Genomic DNA, 22,371 nt, shown 5'->3' on the forward strand with positions numbered 1-22,371 from the left:
GTTTTTGTTTTTACTGAACAACAAATTGAGAAATCGAGCTGACTTATCGTCACTAAAAACTTGGACTTTGGATTTGTCCAAGTAATAATTCAATTTAAGGTCAATCTGTTCATTGGTTTACAAAGTCTCTGAAAGTTGGAGAAAATATACAGACCTGAAATGTCCCACATGCAAAAAATAAAATAAAAAAATACTATAGTAATTTATAGTAAATACTATAGACATATTATAGTGACTTGTAGTATACTGTATATATTATAGTATTTACAACACTTTGATAATGAATGCTACAGCATACTGTAATATTAACTATATTGAACTGATAAACTGTAATAAATACTGTGGTATAATTTAGTTTAGTTTTTACTACAGGAAACTAGTGTATTGTAGTATGATATACCCTACTATAGTTGTAGAAAACAAATTAATTCAAGTACTTTACTAAAGTATGGTTAAAAAACAAAGTATGGTTAAATTACTATAGTATGGCACAGAATAAGATCACATTCGCAAAACTAGAGTGAAACTACTGTTGGCTTTCAGTGTCAATGCACTCGATGTATTTTCGTGCACTCATCGTGAACCAATCAGAAGACGAGCTTCATGAAAACAAATCGCGTTTGGTCCAGAGCGCATACCGTAGCCAGAGCTCAATGTCAAAAGGAGAACCTAAACGGACTGTACCGTTATAAACCCCCAAAACATGACATTTTAATTAACGGTTTGGTAGCGCTTAGCACGAGGAATAGGTGTGGATGATTAGAAATGACACTGACAATTTAAACAGGCTCTTACGAACTGGAATGTTTGTTTTAAATAACTATAAATCTTCCGTCCGTCACTGGATGCTGGCGAGAGGAGTATTAAACTTCCCGGTTTTCCTGTCACTCAAACTGCCGTATGTGGGCGGGCTCAAGTTTGCTGTCAACATTCATGCTGGATGTACAATACTTAACAAACGTACAGAGCTTTAATACACGTCCTTAAAAATGGTAAAAGGGCGATTAATGACTTTGAAAAGCCTGTTCATGTGGTGAACCTGATTATTTTAATCGTTTTTATTATGAAGTAAATGGATGGACAACATTGCGGACATGACTTGGCTAGTCATGATTCACTAATACAGTAACAAGATCTGGTTGCATGCTCTCCTCCTCCTGTAATCGACTGAGCAGTGGAAGGTTTTCTCTTTCATATCTTCTTAAATTCCATGTCAAGATCATAAATAGATGACAGCATGAGGAGCCGCAGTAATTCAGGAGTGAGGTTGGATGGATTTGCCAGACTTGTCCACGAAACAATATTATGTCACCAGGTTTGTTCAAAACATGATTGAAAATTCTATTCTATTCTATTCTATTCTATTCTATTCTATTCTATTCTATTCTATTCTATTCTATTCGTCTGTATCATATTCTATTTTACTGTAGTGTATTATATCATGCTGTTCTATTCTGTTTTGTATTATTTTGCTGTATTCTGTACTATTCTGTTTGACTTTACTGTTCTAATCTATATTATGCATATTTATTCTATTCTGCAGTACTCTGATCTATAGTGTTTTTTATGTTAACCTGAATTATTAAAAGAGACTGGTGAAACACTTTATTGTGAATATCAAAATCCAGCTCAAATAAAAACATAGGCCTTTCTAGTGTCTTGTGGTTGAGATTCTTCTATACCATTGGGGCCATTTTGTTTGGAGGAATCTAAAAATAAATAAGGCTTGAACAAAGGTCACCTTTAAATAACCTGGGAGTGAGGGAAATATTTGTATTATCTGCAGCATGTGAATTCTTTTAAAAACAGAGCTGATGCTTTATGCACGACACAAGACACTGTATAAGTAATAATAAGTCATCACCATAACTATATTGGATTATTTTTATTATTTATAATATGATTTTACATTTTCTTAGCAGGTATCTAATATTTAAATCACTATATACACTGAACAAAATTATAAATGCAAAACTTTTGTTTTCGCCCCCATTTTTTAACTTGGGTAAAGTTGGTTTTATATTCGCACATTCGGACATCTGTATTCAATAGCCTTGTTAATCACACTACATTGGACATTCAGTAGACATTCACAAGTAAATACGGCATTAAAACAATACTTGCCTATTTTTATCGACTGTGAAAAATGTTGTAAGTTGACAATCGTTGGTTGTCAATATCATGTCACTGCTTAAAATTTGCAAACATTAATTTATTGCACATTTATTGGAAAGTCTGAATTTATCAGAAGTCCGAATGTGCGAATATAAAACCAACTTTACCCAAGTTATTTTTCATGAGCTGAACTTAAAGATCTAAGACTTTTTCTATGTACACAAAAGGCATATTTCTCTCAAATATTGTTCACAAATCTGTCTAAATCTGTGTTAGTGAGCACTTCTCCTTTGGCGAGATAATCCATCCACCTCACAGGTGTGGCATATCAAGATGCTGATTAGAAAGCATGATTATTACACAGGTGTGCCTTAGGCTGGCCACTCTAAAATGTGCAGTTTTATCACACAGCACAACGCCACATATGTCGCAAGTTTTGAGGGACCATGCAATTGGCATGCTGACTGCAGTGTCAACCAGAGCTGTTGCCCGTGAATTAAATTCACCCGTTCATTTCTCTACCATAAGCCGTCTACAAAGGCATTTCAGAGAATTTGGCAGTAAGTCCAACTGGCCTCACAACTGCAGACCAGGTGTAACCACACCAGCCCAGGACCTCCACGCCCAGGACCTCCACATCCAGCATCTTCACCTCCAAGATCATCTGAGACCAGCCACCCAGACAGCTGCTGCAACAATCGGTTTGCATAACCAAAGAGTTTCTACACAAACTGTCAGAGACCATCTCAGGTAAGCTCATCTGCATGCTCATTGTCCTCATCGGGGTCTCGACCTGACTGCAGGTCGTCATTGTAACCGACTTGAGTGGGCAAATGCTCACATTCGATGGCATCTGGCACTTTGGAGAGGTGTTCTCTTCACAGATGAATCCCGGTTTTCACTGTACAGGGCAGATGGCAGACAGCGTGTATGGCGTTGTGTGGGTGAGCGGTTTGCTGATGTCAACGTTGTGGATCGAGTGGCCCATGGTGGCGGTGGGGTTATGGTATGGGCAGGCGTATGTTATGGACAACAAACACAGGTGCATTTTATTGATGGCATTTTGAATGCACAGAGATACCGTGACGAGATCCTGAGGCCCATTGTTGTGCCATTCATCCACGACCATCACCTCATGTTGCAGCATGATAATGCACGACCCCATGTTGCAAGGATCTATACATAATTACTGGAAGCTGAAAACATCCCAGTTCTTGCATGGCCAGCATACTCACCAGACATGTCTCCCATTGAGCATGTTTGGGATGCTCTGGATCGGTGTATACAACAGCGTGTTCCAGTTCCTGCCAATATCCAGCAACTTCGCATAGCCATTAAAGAGGAGTGGACCAACATTCCACAGGCCTCAATCAACAACCTGATCAACTCTATGAGAAGGAGATGTGTTGCACTGTGTGAGGCAAATGGTGGTCACACCAGATACTGACTGGTTTTCAAACTTCCCCCAATACAGTAAAACTGCATATTTTAGAGTGGCCTGCCTAAGGCACACCTGTGCAATAATCATGCTGTCTAATCAGCATCTTGATATGCCACACCTGTGAGGTGGATGGATTATCTCGGCAATGGAGAAGTGCTCACTAACACGGATTTAGACTGAATTGTGAACAATATTTGAGAGAAATAGGCCTTTTGTGTACATAGAAAAAGTCTTAGATCTTTGAGTTCAGCTCATGAAAAATGGGGGCAAAAACAAAAGTGTTGCATTAATAATTTTGTTCAGTGTATATAATATATACAATGCTCCAAGAATTAGCATAACAAACAGATCAAGCTAGTATTTCATTATTTGAACTATTATATGTTTGAACTAATAAAAATGGGTTTTACCTCTCCATATAGAATCCAGTGACTGGTCTACTGCCAGCTAGTGAGCAGCAGAAGGATGCCTGGGTCAGAGATAATGTTTACAGCATCTTGGCAGTGTGGGGCCTTGGCATGGCTTATCGCAAGAATGCAGACCGCGATGAGGACAAAGCCAAAGCCTACGAGCTCGAACAGGTGACTAGAACTTCAATACATGACCATCTGTTGCATCATTGTTTAATAGTAGATTGTCGTTGAGTGGTGTATAACATGTTGTTGGATGATTGCTTCCACATACCAAACACTGTAACACCTTCTTATTATGTGGTCTTAAAGTCTTATGATTGACTCATGTTCAAAGGTTTGGGGTTGGTAAGATTTTTTAATGTTTACAAGGAAGCCAAACATTTGTTCAAAGAAGTAAAACCGATAAATATTATTGCTATTTTAGATAAATGTGTTCTATTTTAATATATTTTAAAATGTAATGTATTTCTGCGATGCAATTACTCCATTCACACGATCCTTCAGAAATCATTCTAATATGCTGATTTTTAAAAATCAGCACATTAGATGAATACAATTTGATGAATAGAAAGGATAAAAGAACAGCATTTATTTGGGATAAAAATAATTTGTAACATTTTGTAAATAGTTTTACTGTCTTTTTTTATCAATTTAATATGCCCTTGCTGAATAAAATTAGTCATTTGTGATATTATGTAAAATATATGTAAATATAAATATATCCAAAATATTGTGCTGCTCCCTCCTTCTTGATAAAATCACTAATCGCATTATTAATAACATTTTGTTTTTTCAGAGCGTGGTTAAGCTAATGCAGGGGCTGCTGCAATGTATGATGAGACAGGTACAGAATTTAACTTAACCCATCCATTTGAGCTATAAAAGTTTTTATTCTTTATTTTATACATTAGTTCATTGATTCTTTATTGAGCTCATGTCTGCACACATCCGAACAACTCTCATATTACTGCAGGTGGAAAAGGTAGAGAATTTCAAACACACACAGAGCACAAAGGACTGCCTGCATGCCAAATATCACACACCCACCTGTGCCACTGTGGTTGGAGATGATCAGTGGGGGCACCTTCAGGTCGATGCCACATCTCTGTACCTGCTCATCCTGGCTCAGATGACTGCTTCAGGTGAGAAAAACAATTGATCCTTAAAAAGATAGTTCACTCAAAAATTAAAATACATTCATTCAAACATTTACTCATTCCAAACCTGTATGATTTTCTTTCATCTGTGGAACATAAAAGAAGATATTGGAAGTCAATAGTCACCATAACTGCTTGGTTTCCAATATATATTCCTCAATATATGTTCTTTCTTGATATTGAGGTTTGGAACGACATGATGAAGTAAATGATGGCAGAATTTTCATTTTTAGATGAACTATGCTTTTAAACCAGCACAGTTTTCTTTCCTGTGTTGACATATTTACGAATGAAACTTTAAAAAAACAGATGAAATGTATCACAGTATTTGCTACTTGGTTTTGCATGTCACATGCATATATTTAGAGGCATTTTCTTTCTAGAGAACATTTGATTTGACAAAAATATGTACTGTAAAGTAATCAAATTGTCCATTTTCTTGAGAAATGGCTATAAATGTTACACTTGTGTAAGTGGTAAATGCTAATTTTGTACACTTTTAGGAGTAGCCAGGCCCTCGAAGAATCTGTACGTGCAGAAATGACAGAATTAAAATGGCTATCATTCGCAAATTTTCCACATCTTTTACACCTTTGTTTATTAATGTGTGCTACCTATGGTTTGCAGCTGAAAACATTTGTAAATGTACCAAAATAATTAATATTATTAATTATTTTGGTATTTTTAAAATGTTTTAAGCTGCAAAGCATAGTTAGCACAGATTAGCAAGTCCATTCTGCAGATTTTCCCCAAAATCAAAAGCAAAATATGTAAAACTAGTCCACAGATTCTGTATATAAATGCCTGAAAGCTAACACACATGCACAAAATGCTTTGATTCCACAGGGACTTAAATTTAGCTTTTGACGGTTGTACTTTTTGTTGTGCTGTAGGATTTCTTATTTCATTGTTGTTGAAATCATATCGCAGGTCTACGTATCATATCTAACTTGGACGAGGTGGCGTTTATCCAGAACCTGGTGTTCTACATTGAGGCAGCTTACAAAGTGGCTGTGAGTTCTCATCGGTTTATCAAGAGGTTATATACCAGAGCCAAACTGGCATCACAGTCCTGTTCATTTTCCCCCTGCAGGATTATGGGATGTGGGAGAGAGGAGACAAGACGAATCAGGGAATTCCTGAACTAAACGGCAGCTCTGTTGGAATGGCTAAGGTAGGAGAGTTATCTGTTGTCGTTTATTCTGTCTGCTCTTTCAGTTGATTTTGATGTTGTTTGCTCTTCACGTTTTTAGGCAGCTTTGGAGGCTATTGATGAGCTTGACTTGTTCGGAGCTCACGGAGGCCCAAAATCAGTCATTCATGTTCTCCCAGATGAAGTAGAACATTGTCAGGTAAATTAATCAGAGTTTGTACCTGCTTCTTAGTTGGTTATTACATTACAGACCAGGGCTGCGTCTCCCAAGAGCACCGTTATGTCTAAGTAGATCATAGAAACCATTGGCACAAATGATCTCTATGGGTGCTTTCACACTTGTAGTTCAGTTCGTTTGGTCCGGACCAAAAAACAAGACAAAAAAACATTTAGTCCTGGTCCGATTAGCGTTCAGATTGGCAATTTTATCACCGAACCAAAAGGCATAGGGATACTTTCACAACCTGATTGGTCAGATTTTATGCCTGTGATAGGCAAACTCGCAACTATGATGAAAAAAACTGATATGCGTGAGGATTCTGTCCTTTTTAGGGTCTCATCTTCCTGTTTTTGGTTCGTTTACATGTCTTTGGTCCGTGTTGTTCATATATCATTCGAACCGCACCAGAGTTCGTTTGGAAGCGGGCCAAGACCCATCTTTTCAGCGGTCTCGGCCCGCTTGTTTGGTGCGCACCAGGGTTCGAATTGCAGCGTTCACATATATTCAAATGAACCGCACTGACAAAGCAATCGCACCAGGGTTCCTTTTAATCGCACCAAACATGACAAGTGTGAACACACCCTATTATCAACTTAGGCTTACGATGCAGCCCAGGTTTATTCTTAAGTATTTAAGTGAATGATTCACATTTAAAATTGTTTCTCCAATCAATAAGATTTCCCAAGTCAAACATCTTGTTTCTCATTGTGTTTCAAGTCTATCTTGTGCTCCATGCTGCCTCGAGCTTCCACCTCTAAAGAAATAGATGCTGGTCTGCTCTCTGTGATCTCCTTTCCTGCATTTGCAGTGGAGGATGCAGATCTGGCCAACATCACCAAGGGTGAAATCATCACCAAGCTGCAGGTACTGTGGCGTCAGGGAAAAGGCTATGCGGGTTAATCCATCTTAAGTGATCTAATGGACCATTTTTATCGAAGATTGCTCAGGGTTCCACATTTAGGCTCAGTTTATAATGGGAAGGATTTAAGGGTTTTTCTGGGGGGTACCTTAGTTAGTATAATGTACATGTAGAACATTTTACCTGTACATTTGAAACCTTTACATTTGGGGGCGAGAATGTGTGGGAGAGTGCAATTCTTTAAACTTAAAAATGGTCAAGCAACCAACTTTTCAATTTTTGGGACCACTTGAGATGGAATTACCCATGACGCACACACATATTATTAAAAAAACGCAATGCTTTTGTGAGAGAACGCAGACGTTTTGTGAGAGAACGCAAACGTTTCTGGCTCTGTAGTTTGTCAGCTGTGGTTACTATTTATTTATTACAAGTTTAAGCATATTTTAATCATTTTAGGGACGTTACGGCTGTTGTCGATTTATCCGAGATGGATACAGGACCCCAAAAGAGGTAAGCAGATTTTACACAAAATAAGTATTTTGTGGCTATTTCTCTATTAAAGGTGCCATCAAACGTTTTTTCACAAGATGTAATATAAGTCTAAGGTGTCCCCTGAATGTGTCTGTGAAGTTTCAGCTCAAAATACCCCATAGATTTTTTTTAATTAATTTTTGTAACTGCCTATTTTGGGGCATAATTAGAAATGCGCAGATTCAGGCTGCGGCCCCTTTAAATGCTTGCGCTCTCCGCCCACAGAGCTCGCGCTTGCCTTAAACAGCATAAACAAAGTTCACACAGCTAATATAACCCTCAAAATGGATCTTTACAAAGTGTTCGTCATGCATACTGCATGCATGCATCGGATCATGTGAGTTTTGTATTTATTTGGATGTTTACATTTGATTCTGAATGAATTTGAGGCTATGCTCCGTGGCTAACGACTAATGCTACACTGTTGGAGAGATTTATAAAGAATGAAGTTGTTTATGAATTATACAGACTGCAAGTGTTTAAAAATGAAAATAGCGACGGCTCTTGTCTCCGTGAATACAGTAAGAAACGATGGTAACTTTAACCACATTTAACAGTACATTAGCAACATGCTAACGAAACATTTAGAAAGACAATTTACAAATATCACTAAAAATATCATGATATCATGGATCATGTCAGTTATTATTGCTCCATCTGCCATTTTTCGCTGTTGTTCTTGCTTGCTTACCTAGTCTGATGATTCAGTTGTGCACATCCAGGCGTCCTGCCCTTGTCTAATGCCTTTCATAATGTTGGGAACATGGGCTGGCATATGCAAATATTGGGGGCGTACACCGACTGTTACGTAAAAGTCGGTGTTATGTTGAGATTCGCCTGTTCTTCGGAGGTCTTTTAAACAAATGAGATTTATATAAGAAGGAGGAAACAATGGAGTTTGAGACTCACTGTATGTCATTTCCATGTACTGAACTCTTGTTATTTAATTATGCCAAGATAAACTCAATTTTTAATTCTAGGGCACCTTTAATGTGACTGTATGCATTCTATATTTTTATGGTTGTTATAGGACCCCACTCGACTTCACTATGATCCAGCGGAGCTGAAGCTCTTTGAAAACATTGAATGTGAGTGGCCAGTGTTTTGGACATACCTTATACTTGATGGCATCTTCAATGAGGACCATGAGCAGGTATGAACAGGCTATCCTGTAATACTCACCTGTATTCTGAAAGCAGCTTTAGTAAATCTAACAAATGAGAATTATGGCCACATGGAGGCTGCTTGTAGAAACGATTGACGGCTGTGTCATTCCTCATAGGTGCAGGAATATAAAGAGGCTCTTGATGGAGTTTTGATCAGGGGCAAACATGGGATTCGTCTGGTGCCTGAACTCTATGCTGTACCTGCTGACAAAGTGAGTTTAAACTGTTTAGAACTAGTTTAGTTACTCAGATCAGGATCATGAACATTTCATAAATGTTCGATTTTCATCTGCAACAATTTATCATTTATCATACTGAGCTGTCATACACATTTATTATGTCAAATACTCATTTTTTTTACTGTACAAAGATGCAATTGTACATTAAATGTATACCAAAGTATGCCAGTTCTGAGAAGTAATTCAGGTTGAATGAGTGTTTGCGCTTTGTTCAGTTACTGTGACAGCAAGCAATTGTGGGTGAAATATTTTAATCTGTTGCTCATCTGTGTGTTTGTTTCTTGTTCAGGTTGAGGAGGAGTATAGGAATCCTCGCTCTGTGGAGCGTGTGGCCGCTGGTCAGCTCCCGCATATGTGGGGCCAGTCACTGTATATCCTGGGCAGTCTGCTGGTTGAGGTACTGAAGCCTGGAAAGACAGGATCTACTTTCTTAAACACGTTATATGTAATCTGAAAATTAATGTTATATCATGTCAAATGTTGAAGGGCTAACTTTGGTATCTTTGTTGATTAAGTGCACATGTGAAATGCCAAAATAGAGTTCAGTCATCACAACTCTTTGAGACAGTTTTGGCAATGTTAATGTATTTGGTCTCTGTGGACTAGACCTGCTATGCATGCTGCTGCTGCAGAGCAATAATGGACTTGCTACTGACATTAGATACACTGCTGTGAGCATGTAATATATGATGCTGCTGCATGAATAGACATATGTAATTCCCAGGCAGGAACTCTGATAGCGTGCTGCAGGACCAGCTTACATCAAACACTGAACCAGACTATTTGAAAGTTGAGCAAGCAATCTCATTTGCCTGCAGAATCAGTAGAAGTCAATCAGCTTGCCATGTGGTAGTGGTGTGATAGCTTGCAGATTACATGTAAAGGAACTATCAATCTGTGCCATCTAGGTATTTATCTCAGTGTTTCTTGTGCAGTCCTTTATGTTTTATCTGTTCTGCTCCTTTTACTATTATTTGACAAACTACTCCTTTTTATCAGGGATTTCTGGCCCCTGGAGAGATTGATCCTCTTAATCGGCGATTTTCTAAAGAATTCAAGCCTGATGTTGTTGTGCAAGGTTTGTGAATATTATTTCCTATTTTATAAGGAATATAGACATTAATGCAAGACACAGACCTACAGTATTTGTACAATATCTTAAATTTTACCTTTTAATCTTATCTGTAATTCAGGGGAATAGTATATGCAAGATTTTTAGAAATATATTTTGGTTAAGCTCAGGCACTTTTGCTTATTTAATTCCAGTATAATTTGATTAATTACACAATAGTTTTAGAACAAAATTAACAAGATATAAAGTGATACAGGATTTAAAGGAAATAAAGAGATAAAGGGCAAAAGTTGCTCAGTAAGGGAGTGACAGCTCACATGAGAATTAATTAACTATTTAAATGATGATATTATCATACCGATTTCTATCATATCTAACAAAGTGAACAATGATCACTGTGTTAAAGTGAGACAAAACAATTATCATCAAACTCATTGCTAATACTTATGTTTAGCCTGTTGATTTTCATGTTAAACATATATAACACACTATATAATATACACTAATATGATTATGATATAATAGATAACTTTATCATATGATTTCCATCAATAAAATATGTGAGCTTAATATTTTCTTAATATTTTATATTAGGGGATATGAGAATCTGCCACATAGTAGGAAGGACCCAGCTGGTTGCTTTGGGCTGAAGTAGATTCAGTTCATTACTTGAAACTCAATTTTGAATTTGAATCTTGGCACTATAATTTGCTGAACAGAGAAAATTGACCTTTTGCTAGCAGCTCTATTTGTTTTGTTTAGTGAGTGTAGTGGCTGAGTCAGTGCAGATCCAGCAGCTGCTGAGGGATCATGGGATTGAGGTTCAGACGGTTTCTGATGTTTTGCCCATCCGGGTCATGCCAGCTCGCATCCTGAGCCACATTTATGTGAAATTAGGTAAGTGTTCAGATCTAAATGTGACAAAGCTAGATGGAGTAAATGGCTACATCTGTAAAATTGCATTAAGAAGAAGGTCTCTAAGGTTCTAGGATACAAAATTAAATTCCTTTCTTCATTGCACAGGTAACTATAAAAAACTGAATCTGAGCGGGCGACCATATAGGCACATCGGTGTCCTGGGGACTTCAAAGTTTTATGAGCTTAGAAATGGTACTTACACATTCACTCCACAGGTAAATAAAAATGATCTCACATGGCAGGAAGTTAGTCTACAAATATATGCATATACTGTAAAGTCTATTAAAATCATTATAACTATGTTTTTTTTCTCTCATAGTTCATTGATCAGCACCACTTCTATTTGGCCTTGGATAACCAGATGATTGTAGAGATGTTGCGGACAGAGCTTGCTTACCTGTCTTCCTGCTGGCGGATGACTGGAAGACCTACCCTCACATTCCCTATTACACAGAGCATGCTGGGTTAAACTTGTTCTTGCTTCTCCTCAGAACATATTGATGCAATCTGCAAAAAATAATATTAACAGTTTCTTCGTTTTTGTTATTGGTCCAGTTGAAGATGGTGACAGTATTGACCCCTGTATTCTGTCCACCTTGCGGAAGCTTCAAGATGGCTACTTTGCGGGTGCAAGGTCAGACCATTTGTGACAATAATAATAAAAATAAATATGTATTGTATGATGTTTAAGGCACAAATGTGGTTAATTTCAAATCCCTTTACTGTTTAGGGTGCAGATGGCAAACCTCTCTTCGTTCCTCACCACCTCCTTCCACACCCAACTCAGCTTCTTGGACGCAGACTCTGAAGAGAATCTGCTAGAGGAGGATGAGGAGGAAGAGGAAGAGGAAGAAGAGAGTTTTGGGCCCTCAGGTATCCCTACTGACTCACACACAGCTGCTTTGGAAATAGTCTGTCCCCCAAAAATATATCAATACTTTGCTGAAAAGACCAGATTAGTTAATTGATGATGGATCAAGGTTGGATTTTGCTGGTTAGTGCTGGTCAAGCTGATGGTCTTTCACTGGGTCTTTCATAAGGTCACATAGTTACACATTACTACATGTATATGCTATAGTAATAACATTAAATTATGCATAATTACAAGTAACTTAACCTAAACCAAACACTACACCTAACCGTTACTCTAGTCTATAGTAAGTACATGTAGTTAATTAAAATTGCCCAGTGCTTATTTGAGTAAGTACAATGTAACTACTTCACCTTAAAAATAAATTGTAACCTAAAATAAAATATAATATTACATGAAAAACCTAAACTTAAAAAATTATAAAAAAATCGGAATTATTGCTTTGGCAAATTAAATGAATAAAATGTCAACTTTAATAAATATAAATAAAAGCTAAATAGAAAATATTAAAATAAAAACTAATAAAAATGACAAAAGCACATAACAAAAATGACTAAAAAAAAACAACCTAAAATTAAAATAAAACTATTAAATAAAAGCTAATTCAAAATATCAATAAATACATATAATAGTATTTAAATAATACACTGTATAACGGTTATCTACTGACTTTAGAGCATTTTAAAACATTTATTTTTACACTTTACCCATAAGCTCACTTAGATAATCAGAAGTTAGCTCAAAAGTTAATCTTTAAAAAAATGAATAAATTTAACAATAATTTAAGAATTTAACACTGATAAATGTAATCTTTAGCAAATTTCAAAGTGAATATCCATTTTTCATACTGTACATTATAATGTTGTGATGCCTAAATGCACTTTTTTATTTTTTAGTATTTAATTTATTTATTTATAATTTATTTCTTGCAGGAGGTTCAGGAGACATGTTTGACCAGTATCTCACAGATCTGTTGCACAGCACTGCCACAAAATGCCATCTACCTCCCATCCAGAGGGGGCAGCACCACGTGTTCAGTGCTGAACACACCACCAGGGACATCCTTTCTTTCATGGCCCAGGTTCAGGGCCGCAACATGCCCAGTAAGCCCTCAAGGTTGATCTTTAATTGTTAAGTTGATTTTATGCTTTCTTTTAGAGGATGGCTAGCCATCTCATTATATGATGTGCTTTTCAGAGTCTTCCATGTATTTGCCTATTGCCCCCATCATGAGCAAACACAGGAAGTCTCTGAACCTGCTGGATGTTGCTCAGCACAATGTTACTCATCACACCAAGGCAAGCAAACACACTTCAGCAAACTGAATTAAATGAATGCATTTGTATGACATGTGTGGTAACGGTTTTGTCTGCAAAAACTCTAGGCTGATAGTGTTAACCTGCACTTGCCACATGATTCTCATGGGAACACAGACTTTGCTTATCTGGTCGATCAGCTAAAGCATTGTCCAACCCTTCAGGACCAGGCAGATATCCTCTATGTCCTCTATGCTATGAAGTGAGACCGTCCATACAAATAATCTGCGCATATCCATTCTAATATTTTGTTATTTAACACAGCCATTTTAATTGAAATCATTCATTAAAGTGCTCTCTTCCTGGTCTTTTTGTGTGTTTAGAGGTCCGGATTGGGTGGTAAATCTGTCAGGACAAGGTGAGGCGACGGTTCGCTCTCTTCTTGAGGAGCTTTATGTTCGGGCGGGAGCCTGTAAGGAATGGGGCCTCATCCGCTACATCTCAGGCATCCTGAAGAAGAGGGTGGAAGTCCTTGCTGAAGTGAGACCTCATGTCAATTAATACGTTTTTATCAGTTACAATTACATTATGTTTCATGGGTTGATAAAAAAATAAATAAATAAAATTATAATATATATATATATATATATATATATATATATATATATATATATATATATATATATATATATATATAAATATAAATATATTATATATATGAATATATTTGTTACACTACCATTGAAAAGTTTGGTATTTTTACATGTTTTTGAAAGAAGTGTCTTATGCTTACCAGGGCTGCATTTATTTGATAAAAAATACAGTAAAAACAGTAATACTTTGAAATATTATTACAACTATTTTAATATATTTTATATGATTTATTCCTGTTATGGCAAAGCTGAATTTTCAGCATCATTACTCCAATCTTCAGCATCACATGATCCTTCAGAAATCATTCTAATATGCTGATTTGGTGCTCAAGATACATTTCTTATTATTATCAATGTTGAAAATGGTTGTGCTGCTTAAACTTTTGGAAAGCATGATGCATTTTTTTCAGGATTATTTGATAAATAGAAAGTTCAAAAGAACTACATTTATTGAAATAGAAATCTTTTATTACATTATAAATGTCTTTACTGTCATTTTCGAACAATTTGTTAAAAGTATTAATTTCTTTGTTGCTTTAAAGATGCCCTAGAATGAAAAATTGAATTTATCTTTGCATAGTCAAATAACAAGAGTTCAGTACATGGAAATGACATACAGTGAGTCTCAAACTCCATTGTTTCAACCTTCTTATATAAATCTCATTTGTTTAAACGACCTCTGAAGAACAGGCAAATCTCAACATAACACCGACACCGACGTAACAGTCGAGATAATTAATATGTACGCACCCCAATATTTGCATATGCCAGCCCATGATCGAGGCATTACACAAGGGCAGCCAGTATTAACTTCTGGATGTGCACAGCTGAATCATCAGACTAGGTAAGCAAGCAAGAACAACAGCGAAAAATGGCAGATGGAGCAATAATAACTGACATGATCCATGATATCATGATATTTTTAGTTTTATTTTAGTCTTTTTAAATGTTTCTTTAGATGTTGCTAATGTACTGTTAAATGTGGTTAAAGTTAACATCGTTTCTTACTGTATTCACGGAGACGAGAGTCATTGCTATTTTCATTTTTTAAACACTTGCAGTCTGTATAATGCATAAACACATCTTCATTCTTTTTAAATCTCTCCAACAGTGTAGCATTAGCCGTTAGCCACGGAGCACAGCCCCAAACTCATTCAGAATCAAATGTAAACATCCAAATAAATACTATACTCACATAGTGGGCGGGGAGCGTGAGCATTTAAAGGGGCCGCAACCTGAATCAGCCCATTTCTAATTATGCCCCAAAATAGGCAGTTAAAAAAATTAATAAAAAATAAAAAAAATCTATGGGGTATTTTGAGCTGAAACTTCAGACACATTCATACCTTAGACTTATATTATTACATCTTGTAAAAAAACATTAAAAAAAATCATATTAATTCCAAACTTTTGAACAGTAATGAATGTGAATGTCAGAGAACTGTCTTGGAAACTTTTCCCTTCATTTATTCATCATTTTCCAGACTCAAATTTGAATCCTAAACTATGAAAATCCATCATAAAATATAAATTCTTAGAATTATAAAACATAAATAAAACCAAAAATATTTATATCAGTTTGACCATCAATTGCATTATTTCCTTGACAATAATTTTGCCTCTAATAATTTTGTTTGTTTGTATGCACACAGGCCTGCACAGATCTGATCTCCCATCATAAACAGCTAACAGTGGGTCTTCCTCCTGAGCCCAGAGAGAAAGTCATCACAGTGTGAGTGACTTTAGTTGCCTATAGTCATTTTAGATGTTCCTTTTTAAATAATTTTAATATTATCATATTACATAACCAATTCTCTTATTTGTAGTCCTCTTCCTCCCGAGGAACTGATTAGCCTGATCTATGAGGCCAGCGGACAAGACATCAGCATTGCAGTGCTCACACAGGTAGTCCTAATTTTAAGCCTTAAAGTGATCTTCCTATTTTTTCCACTCAACATTTGGTAAACTTTATCACACTCAATTCACTTATTAAACGTCTGAATTCAGGAGATCATGGTGTATCTGGCCATGTATGTGCGCTCTCAGCCATCTCTATTCGGAGATATGCTGCGTCTGCGCATCGGGCTCATCATGCAAGTGATGGCTACAGAACTTGCTCGCAGTCTACACTGCTCAGGTACAGCCAATCAGGCAATGCAAATCTTTTCATCCGCTTACATTCACTGCAAAGAATCTGTCCATGTGATCTCTACAGGTGAGGAGGCGTCAGAGAGCCTGATGAGCCTCAGTCCATTTGACATGAAGAATCTCTTACATCACATCCTGAGCGGGAAAGAGTTTGGTGTAGAGAGGAGCAGTGAGTAATAATCCACTGTAGTTTTCATGCTATTTACTGCAGCAAATATTTCTGCTGGTCTGTTATGGTCTTTAATAATTTCCCTGTGTTGTGTGAAAGTGCGTCCGATTCAGTCTTCAGCTACCAGTCCTGCCATCTCCATCCATGAGCTCGGACACACGGGGGCCACCAAGACCGAGCGCACAGGCATCAGAAAACTCAAGACTGAAATCAAACAGGTGGAGTTTTTATATTTCATATATTATTATATATTTACTGTGCCATTTAAGATGGTATAAACAGATTTCTTTACTAGTGTACATTATATAACATTTATATTATTTTGTTTTCAGCTCGATGACTCCAGACCCATAAGCGTGGGTTGAGTTTGTAAAATTGTTTTTTTCAGGCATGCTTTAGAGTAGCTTGATGTCACAACACATTTGTCGAATCATGAAACTTCTGAGTAATATTCAGTTTGGCCGTATCATACACATCTTGAAGCATCTTTTTGACTGTAAGCCTCTCTGTATGATGCCTCAAATGTTCATTCGTCTGAAATACTTTCCATTCTTATGTTCATTTTAAATGTTTGTATGTTCTGCTTTTATCCTCATAGATCTTTACCAGCAGTCATTCCATCAGCAGTAATTTCACATCCCCTCGTTCCACGGTAACTCGCAAAAAACCTACCAAAACCCTCTGTTATCTATGAAAGCTTGTTTCCGCCACTAAATAAAAAAATTAAAAAGGTAATTGCGACTTTTTTTATCTCACAGTTCTTACTTCTTTTCTTGCAAAATATAAACTTGCAATTGCGATTTATAATGTCAGAATTCCGAGATATAAACTCGCATTTGCAAGAAACAAAGTCAGAATTTATATCTCACAAATCTGACTTTATAACAGGTAATTGCGAGTTATAAAGTTGCAATTGCATGATATAAAGTTGCAATTGCATTATAAAGTCAGAATTGTGTGATATAGTCGCAATCACGAGTTCACGAGTCAGAATTCCGAGATATAAACACAATTCTGAGAAAAACGCAATTGCGACTTTATATCACGCAATTTTGACTTTATAACTCGTAATTGTGAGTTTATATCTCACATTTCTGCCTTTATATCTCACATTTGCTACTTTATATCACGCAGTTTTGAGACAAAAAGTCAGAATTGCGTGATGTTAACTCGCTATTAGTGAGAAAAGGTCAGAATTGTGAGATAAAAAGTCACAATTACCTTTTTTATTCAGTGGTGAAAACAAGCTTCCATAGTTAACCCCTGCTCTCCACTATGTCAAATACTATTTTTTTTTTTTTACATCAGTCATTTTAAAAGACTAAAGATTAATCCAACTTGGAGGGGTGTGTTCTGCTCATTGGTTCTCAATAAATGTTTAGTTTAGTTTTTTTCAGTGCTTCAGATTAGTTTTCTGAGTTGAAATGGGACAAACTTGCAGCCATAACATTTGTAATATGTGTCACAATTCAGTCTCGTCTTGTGGTCATTTCACTCACTTAGCATGGGCTGACATAATGACATCTTTAGCTATGTTTATCCTAGATCTTGCTTACTAAACCTGAAGCATGTTTTTAACTGTTTTATGTGCTGACTTATGAGCTGTCACGTTAAAGCCGACGTCCCACAATGTTAGCTCTGCCTTTGTATCTTTTGATAAACTGACAATGCAAATGTATGAATGTCTGTAGCGATGCAGCAGCCCCTCCACTCCCAGTGGGATCCTGTCTCCGACCGGTACAGGCGACTCACACCTGCAGTGGGAGGAGCGCCAGGGCCAGTGGCTGAGGAGACGCAGATTAGACGGGGCCATAAACAGGGTGCCCATGGGCTTCTATCAGAAAGTCTGGAAGATTCTCCAGAAATGTCACGGCCTCTCCATTGCCGGATACGTCTTGCCTTCCTCCACCACCAGTGAGGTACATCCGCCTCCTGTACACATACACACTATAATGTACCGTTTTTACGTGATCAAATAAATGCAGATTTGGTAAGTGTAAGAGACTTCTTTCATAAACATTAAAAAATCTAACCAACCCCAAACCTTTGAAAGGTATATATATATTTAAGTACTGTATGTTTTATATTGCTGTACTATATTATATTGAAAGGTGAACCTGCAATTTTCATTTAAATACCCATAAACATGTGTACATTGTCTGTGTGCATTATTGTAGATGACAGAGGGAGAGATTAAATTTGCAGTGCATGTGGAGTCTGTACTGAATCATGTCCCACAGCCGGAGTACAGACAGCTGCTGGTGGAGGCCATTATGGTGCTGATGCTTGTGGCCGACATGGAGATTCCCAGTATTGGTGGAATTATTCACATCGACCGCATTGTACACATGGCCAATGATCTCTTTCAGCAGGATCAGGTATTATCGTGCTTTTTTATATGCTGTTCCGTGTTGCTCATTATGTGTTCACATGTATGTACACACCTGCCTGTTCTTTATTATTACTATTTTCTATATTACAGCAAATGTTAAAGGGGTCTTATTATGCTTTGTACATTTAACTTTTTAGTGTATATGTGTAATGTTGAGCATGAAAAAGATCTGAAAAGTTACAAAGCACAAAAATCACTCCAAGATGAGTCTTGAGTTTTCTTCCCGGAACGTACATGTCACAATATTCCTCATTTAAATAATTCCCGCCCAAAGCATACGCAAAAAAAGGGGGCGAGGCCAGTTTGAGTTGGTAGTGTGTTAAAACTCTTGCACTGCGTCCCAATTCACCTATTTATACTACGCCCTAAAAGTATGTACTATTTTTGTGAAGAAAAAGTACATACTTTTGAGTGTGTAGCAAAAGAGTAGACAAATTTTGGGATATACTATCACGTCATACAATTGCGCCTTTGCTCCCTGTCGCATCCTGTCACTGTAAACTGGCCTGTCAATCATCATAAGTCCTCCGCAATTTAATTTAATTTCCTACCATATCAGAGAGATTGCATTTGCACGTTGATCTGCAGTTGCAGGTCTTTCATGCAGAGAACTGTCCTCATATTAATTGCATAGTGATGCATTAAAAGTTGGCCAAATTGATCTTTATAAAAGTCCACATTGTTACTGCAGATGAAATATAGCACAGATAATATTCAATAAATATTTTTTATCAGGTTAAACTGATTATTAGCCACTCAAACCTTTATCTAAACCTCTCATCGTTGGTCGCTCATATCCGAATATCCACTCATATGCTTGGAACATGAAAAACCTATTCTAGTAGACCCCATAAACAAAATCAAGACTTCAAAAAAGGGCACATAATAATAATAATAATAATAATAATAATAATAAAATGTCACTTAATGTCATCAAAACTGTGAAATAATCCAAATGGAATTATGGCAATTATTTACTGATGAAAAACTAATCGAAACTCTTATATTTAGCTTGGTCAAAGTGGCCTGCTTTTGTCTAGATTCCAGCTGTGCACAATCTGGACACTGTTGCATATGTGTTTTCATTGCAGAGATCCAATGGGGCCAATGAGTATTTCTTGGAGAAGGATCCTGCCACAGGAATCTGCAACTTCTTTTATGACAGTGCTCCTAGCGGCAGCTATGGTACGATGACTTATCTTTCCAAGGCTGTGGTCACATATGTTCAAGACTTCCTGCCAAGCAGCAGCTGTCTAATGCAGTAAAGACTGCGGTTCCCAGAAAATTTGTGACCTTCAGGACTGATCTGTGACCAGTTTCATTAAATCTAACAGTGAGAAAATTCAGTTGACCTCAGTTCAGTAGCAAAGGACAAGCATTAACAGGGAAGCCACTAAAATTCCACACAGGATATGTTGTGAAGCTTACAGACTGCGGCTAATGGACCACTGTGCTGTTCTGTGTTTGAAGTATACAATTCTATTTAAAAACTGTAAAATGCAAATAACTAATATAATTAATATATAATTCATTTAAACCGACGGTTTAAAACTTGATTTTAAGTTTTTTTTTGTTTTTGTTTTTTGGGTTGGTTGGTCGGTTGGCTAACTCATTTTAAATATTTTATCATTTTATGTTCATAGAAATGTGTTTTATTTTATTTAAATTGGAGCTTAAATTGTATGTCTTTATAGGCCACTTAAAGGTCCGGTGATCTGTACTCTAGTTAAAGAAAACATTGTGTTGTAGTACTGTAAGCTTTGAGACTTGTGTTTTCCTACGAACAATATCTTATAGCTTGTTATTACATTATAAAATTACTCTGCAATGTGTTATTTAACAGGTGCTTCTTATTCAAAGAAACATACAGTAAACATACAGGCAATACAAAATGTAATGCCTCTGAGAATCTTGTGAAAAAATGAAATCATAGACTGTACTTTGCATGAAAAATGCAACATTTTTATAACTCATGGTAAAGCCTAGCACGTGCAATTCAAAGTTGTGATTTTTTTGTTTTGTTTTGTTTTGTTTTTTTGTACAGGTAACCGGCCAAGTATTTGAATTATTATTTAGTGAGCAGAAAACAGGCTAATACATAGGTTGATATCAGAAATGTATTTTCATTTATTTTATCGGGGGCACTTAATGGAGAAAATGAAGATAAATATGATGGATTAAACAATTACATTATGGAAAAAATTTTTAGGTTTTGTAGTATGTTCCGATCTTTGACATTTGAAAAGCAAAAGGGCATTTGAAGTTTTCTTCTTCATGGATATTGACAGTTGAGATATGTTGTGATTTTTACATTTTGTCTTGTTTCTCTTTACATATAATTACTACTTTTGAAGGGAAGTACTGTATTTTAACCCCATTAAGAATTTGTTTAACCACAGACAAATAAAATCTAATTGTATCTAATTAACCATGGCTTCTGTATGTTGTGGATTTTCTGGTTATAATGTTTAAGTATATGCTAATGAATTGTGGGACACTTTTTAAAGTAATTAGGAATATACAAAGTTAAGAGTAAATGTTTACAGTTATTTTAAAAATCTTATCTGAACCCCTTAAGACACTGTGTCCATTGGAATGGACATCACATGGATTTTGGTTTAAACCAATAAGATTTTATGTTTTTATAATCTAAGTACTGCCTGGTCACTGATTAGTCCCTGATCTACCAATCACAATGAAAGAATGACCCAGAACTTAATCTGATTGTGCTTCAGGCATCACAAAAGACAGGCATGGCTAACCAACTAGACAGGAGGAGGAGCTCCTTTTTTACCTTTATATGAAGATCTATGTTCATGGCATCATCAACTTGCACCTATTATAATCTTAATAATATCAAGTGATAATATTCAAAGTTAATTTGAAAATCTTTCAGAGCTGAAGAACACAGGATTTTGATGTCCATCACAATGGACATTGGGTCTTAATCAATTAATTTTTTTATTTTGTTTTCTGATTTTGCAAACATTTTGTCTTCTATGTTGTGATCATAAGCTGTCATTCAGTTTTTCATTAGTTTTAGTGAAAAACAGAAATGGCAAATGTGAAATGTGAAATGAGTGCATACACTGCAACACACACACACACGCACATACACACTGATGCCCTGATGTTATATGCACACAATCATATATGTATCAAAATCAGCAAGTACACACACAGACATATACACACATTCCCATTCATCCACTGCAAACAAAAATAATAAAACAAGTTTTTTGAGAATTCATCTTATCATCTTACATTTTCTCGAATTTTTATTCTATTGCTCTTTGTTACAGTGTGTTTTCTTTTCAAAATATGCAATGCTATAGTTCACATATTGTGTTTGAACACTATCTCATAAGAACTGTATGGTTGAAATATGACAATTTTTTGTTGCTTGAGCCCTGATGTCCATTGTAGTGGACATTAAAACATCGTCTAATATTAAAAAATGAGTTTGCACAAATCTTTTTTTAGACTCATTAATACATTAAAGAAAAGGAAATATCAAGTGGATATTTATTTATTTATTTTTTTGCTCAGTGGAACATAATTCAGGTCTGAAGGGGTTAAAAAGCTAAGCTGTATG

At 36.3% G+C, this 22,371-nt stretch overlaps 1 protein-coding gene across 3 annotated transcripts; it reads left to right on the forward strand.

Annotated features, from left to right (window-relative positions):
- Positions 1-654: 654 nt before the first annotated feature.
- Positions 655-21,978, forward strand: phka2 (phosphorylase kinase, alpha 2 (liver)). 3 transcript variants are annotated; one of them, XM_067387953.1, is made up of 31 exons: positions 655-1,315; positions 3,979-4,137; positions 4,766-4,813; positions 4,943-5,111; positions 6,057-6,139; positions 6,220-6,300; positions 6,380-6,478; positions 7,217-7,363; positions 7,818-7,871; positions 8,923-9,045; positions 9,175-9,270; positions 9,587-9,694; positions 10,297-10,375; positions 11,132-11,266; positions 11,393-11,502; positions 11,607-11,751; positions 11,843-11,921; positions 12,018-12,160; positions 13,091-13,261; positions 13,356-13,456; positions 13,543-13,676; positions 13,798-13,954; positions 15,720-15,799; positions 15,894-15,972; positions 16,075-16,204; positions 16,283-16,384; positions 16,484-16,602; positions 16,983-17,036; positions 18,076-18,303; positions 18,562-18,762; positions 19,868-21,978. In XM_067387953.1, the coding sequence occupies exons 1-31, from the start codon at positions 1,238-1,240 to the stop codon at positions 20,039-20,041; spliced, it is 3,666 nt and encodes a 1,221-aa protein (XP_067244054.1). In that variant the 5' UTR covers positions 655-1,237; the 3' UTR covers positions 20,042-21,978. The 3 variants fall into 3 exon arrangements, 1 of the variants encoding a protein (XP_067244054.1); XR_010895330.1 differs by lacking the exons at positions 18,562-18,762; positions 19,868-21,978 and having other exon boundaries at positions 16,717-17,036; positions 18,076-18,169; XR_010895331.1 differs by lacking the exons at positions 18,076-18,303; positions 18,562-18,762; positions 19,868-21,978 and adding an exon at positions 16,717-16,880.
- The last annotated feature ends 393 nt before the right edge of the window (positions 21,979-22,371 follow it).

This window comes from Chanodichthys erythropterus, chromosome 6 (genome assembly GCF_024489055.1).
Source record: "Chanodichthys erythropterus isolate Z2021 chromosome 6, ASM2448905v1, whole genome shotgun sequence".
Classification (NCBI taxonomy): Eukaryota; Metazoa; Chordata; class Actinopteri; order Cypriniformes; family Xenocyprididae; genus Chanodichthys; species Chanodichthys erythropterus.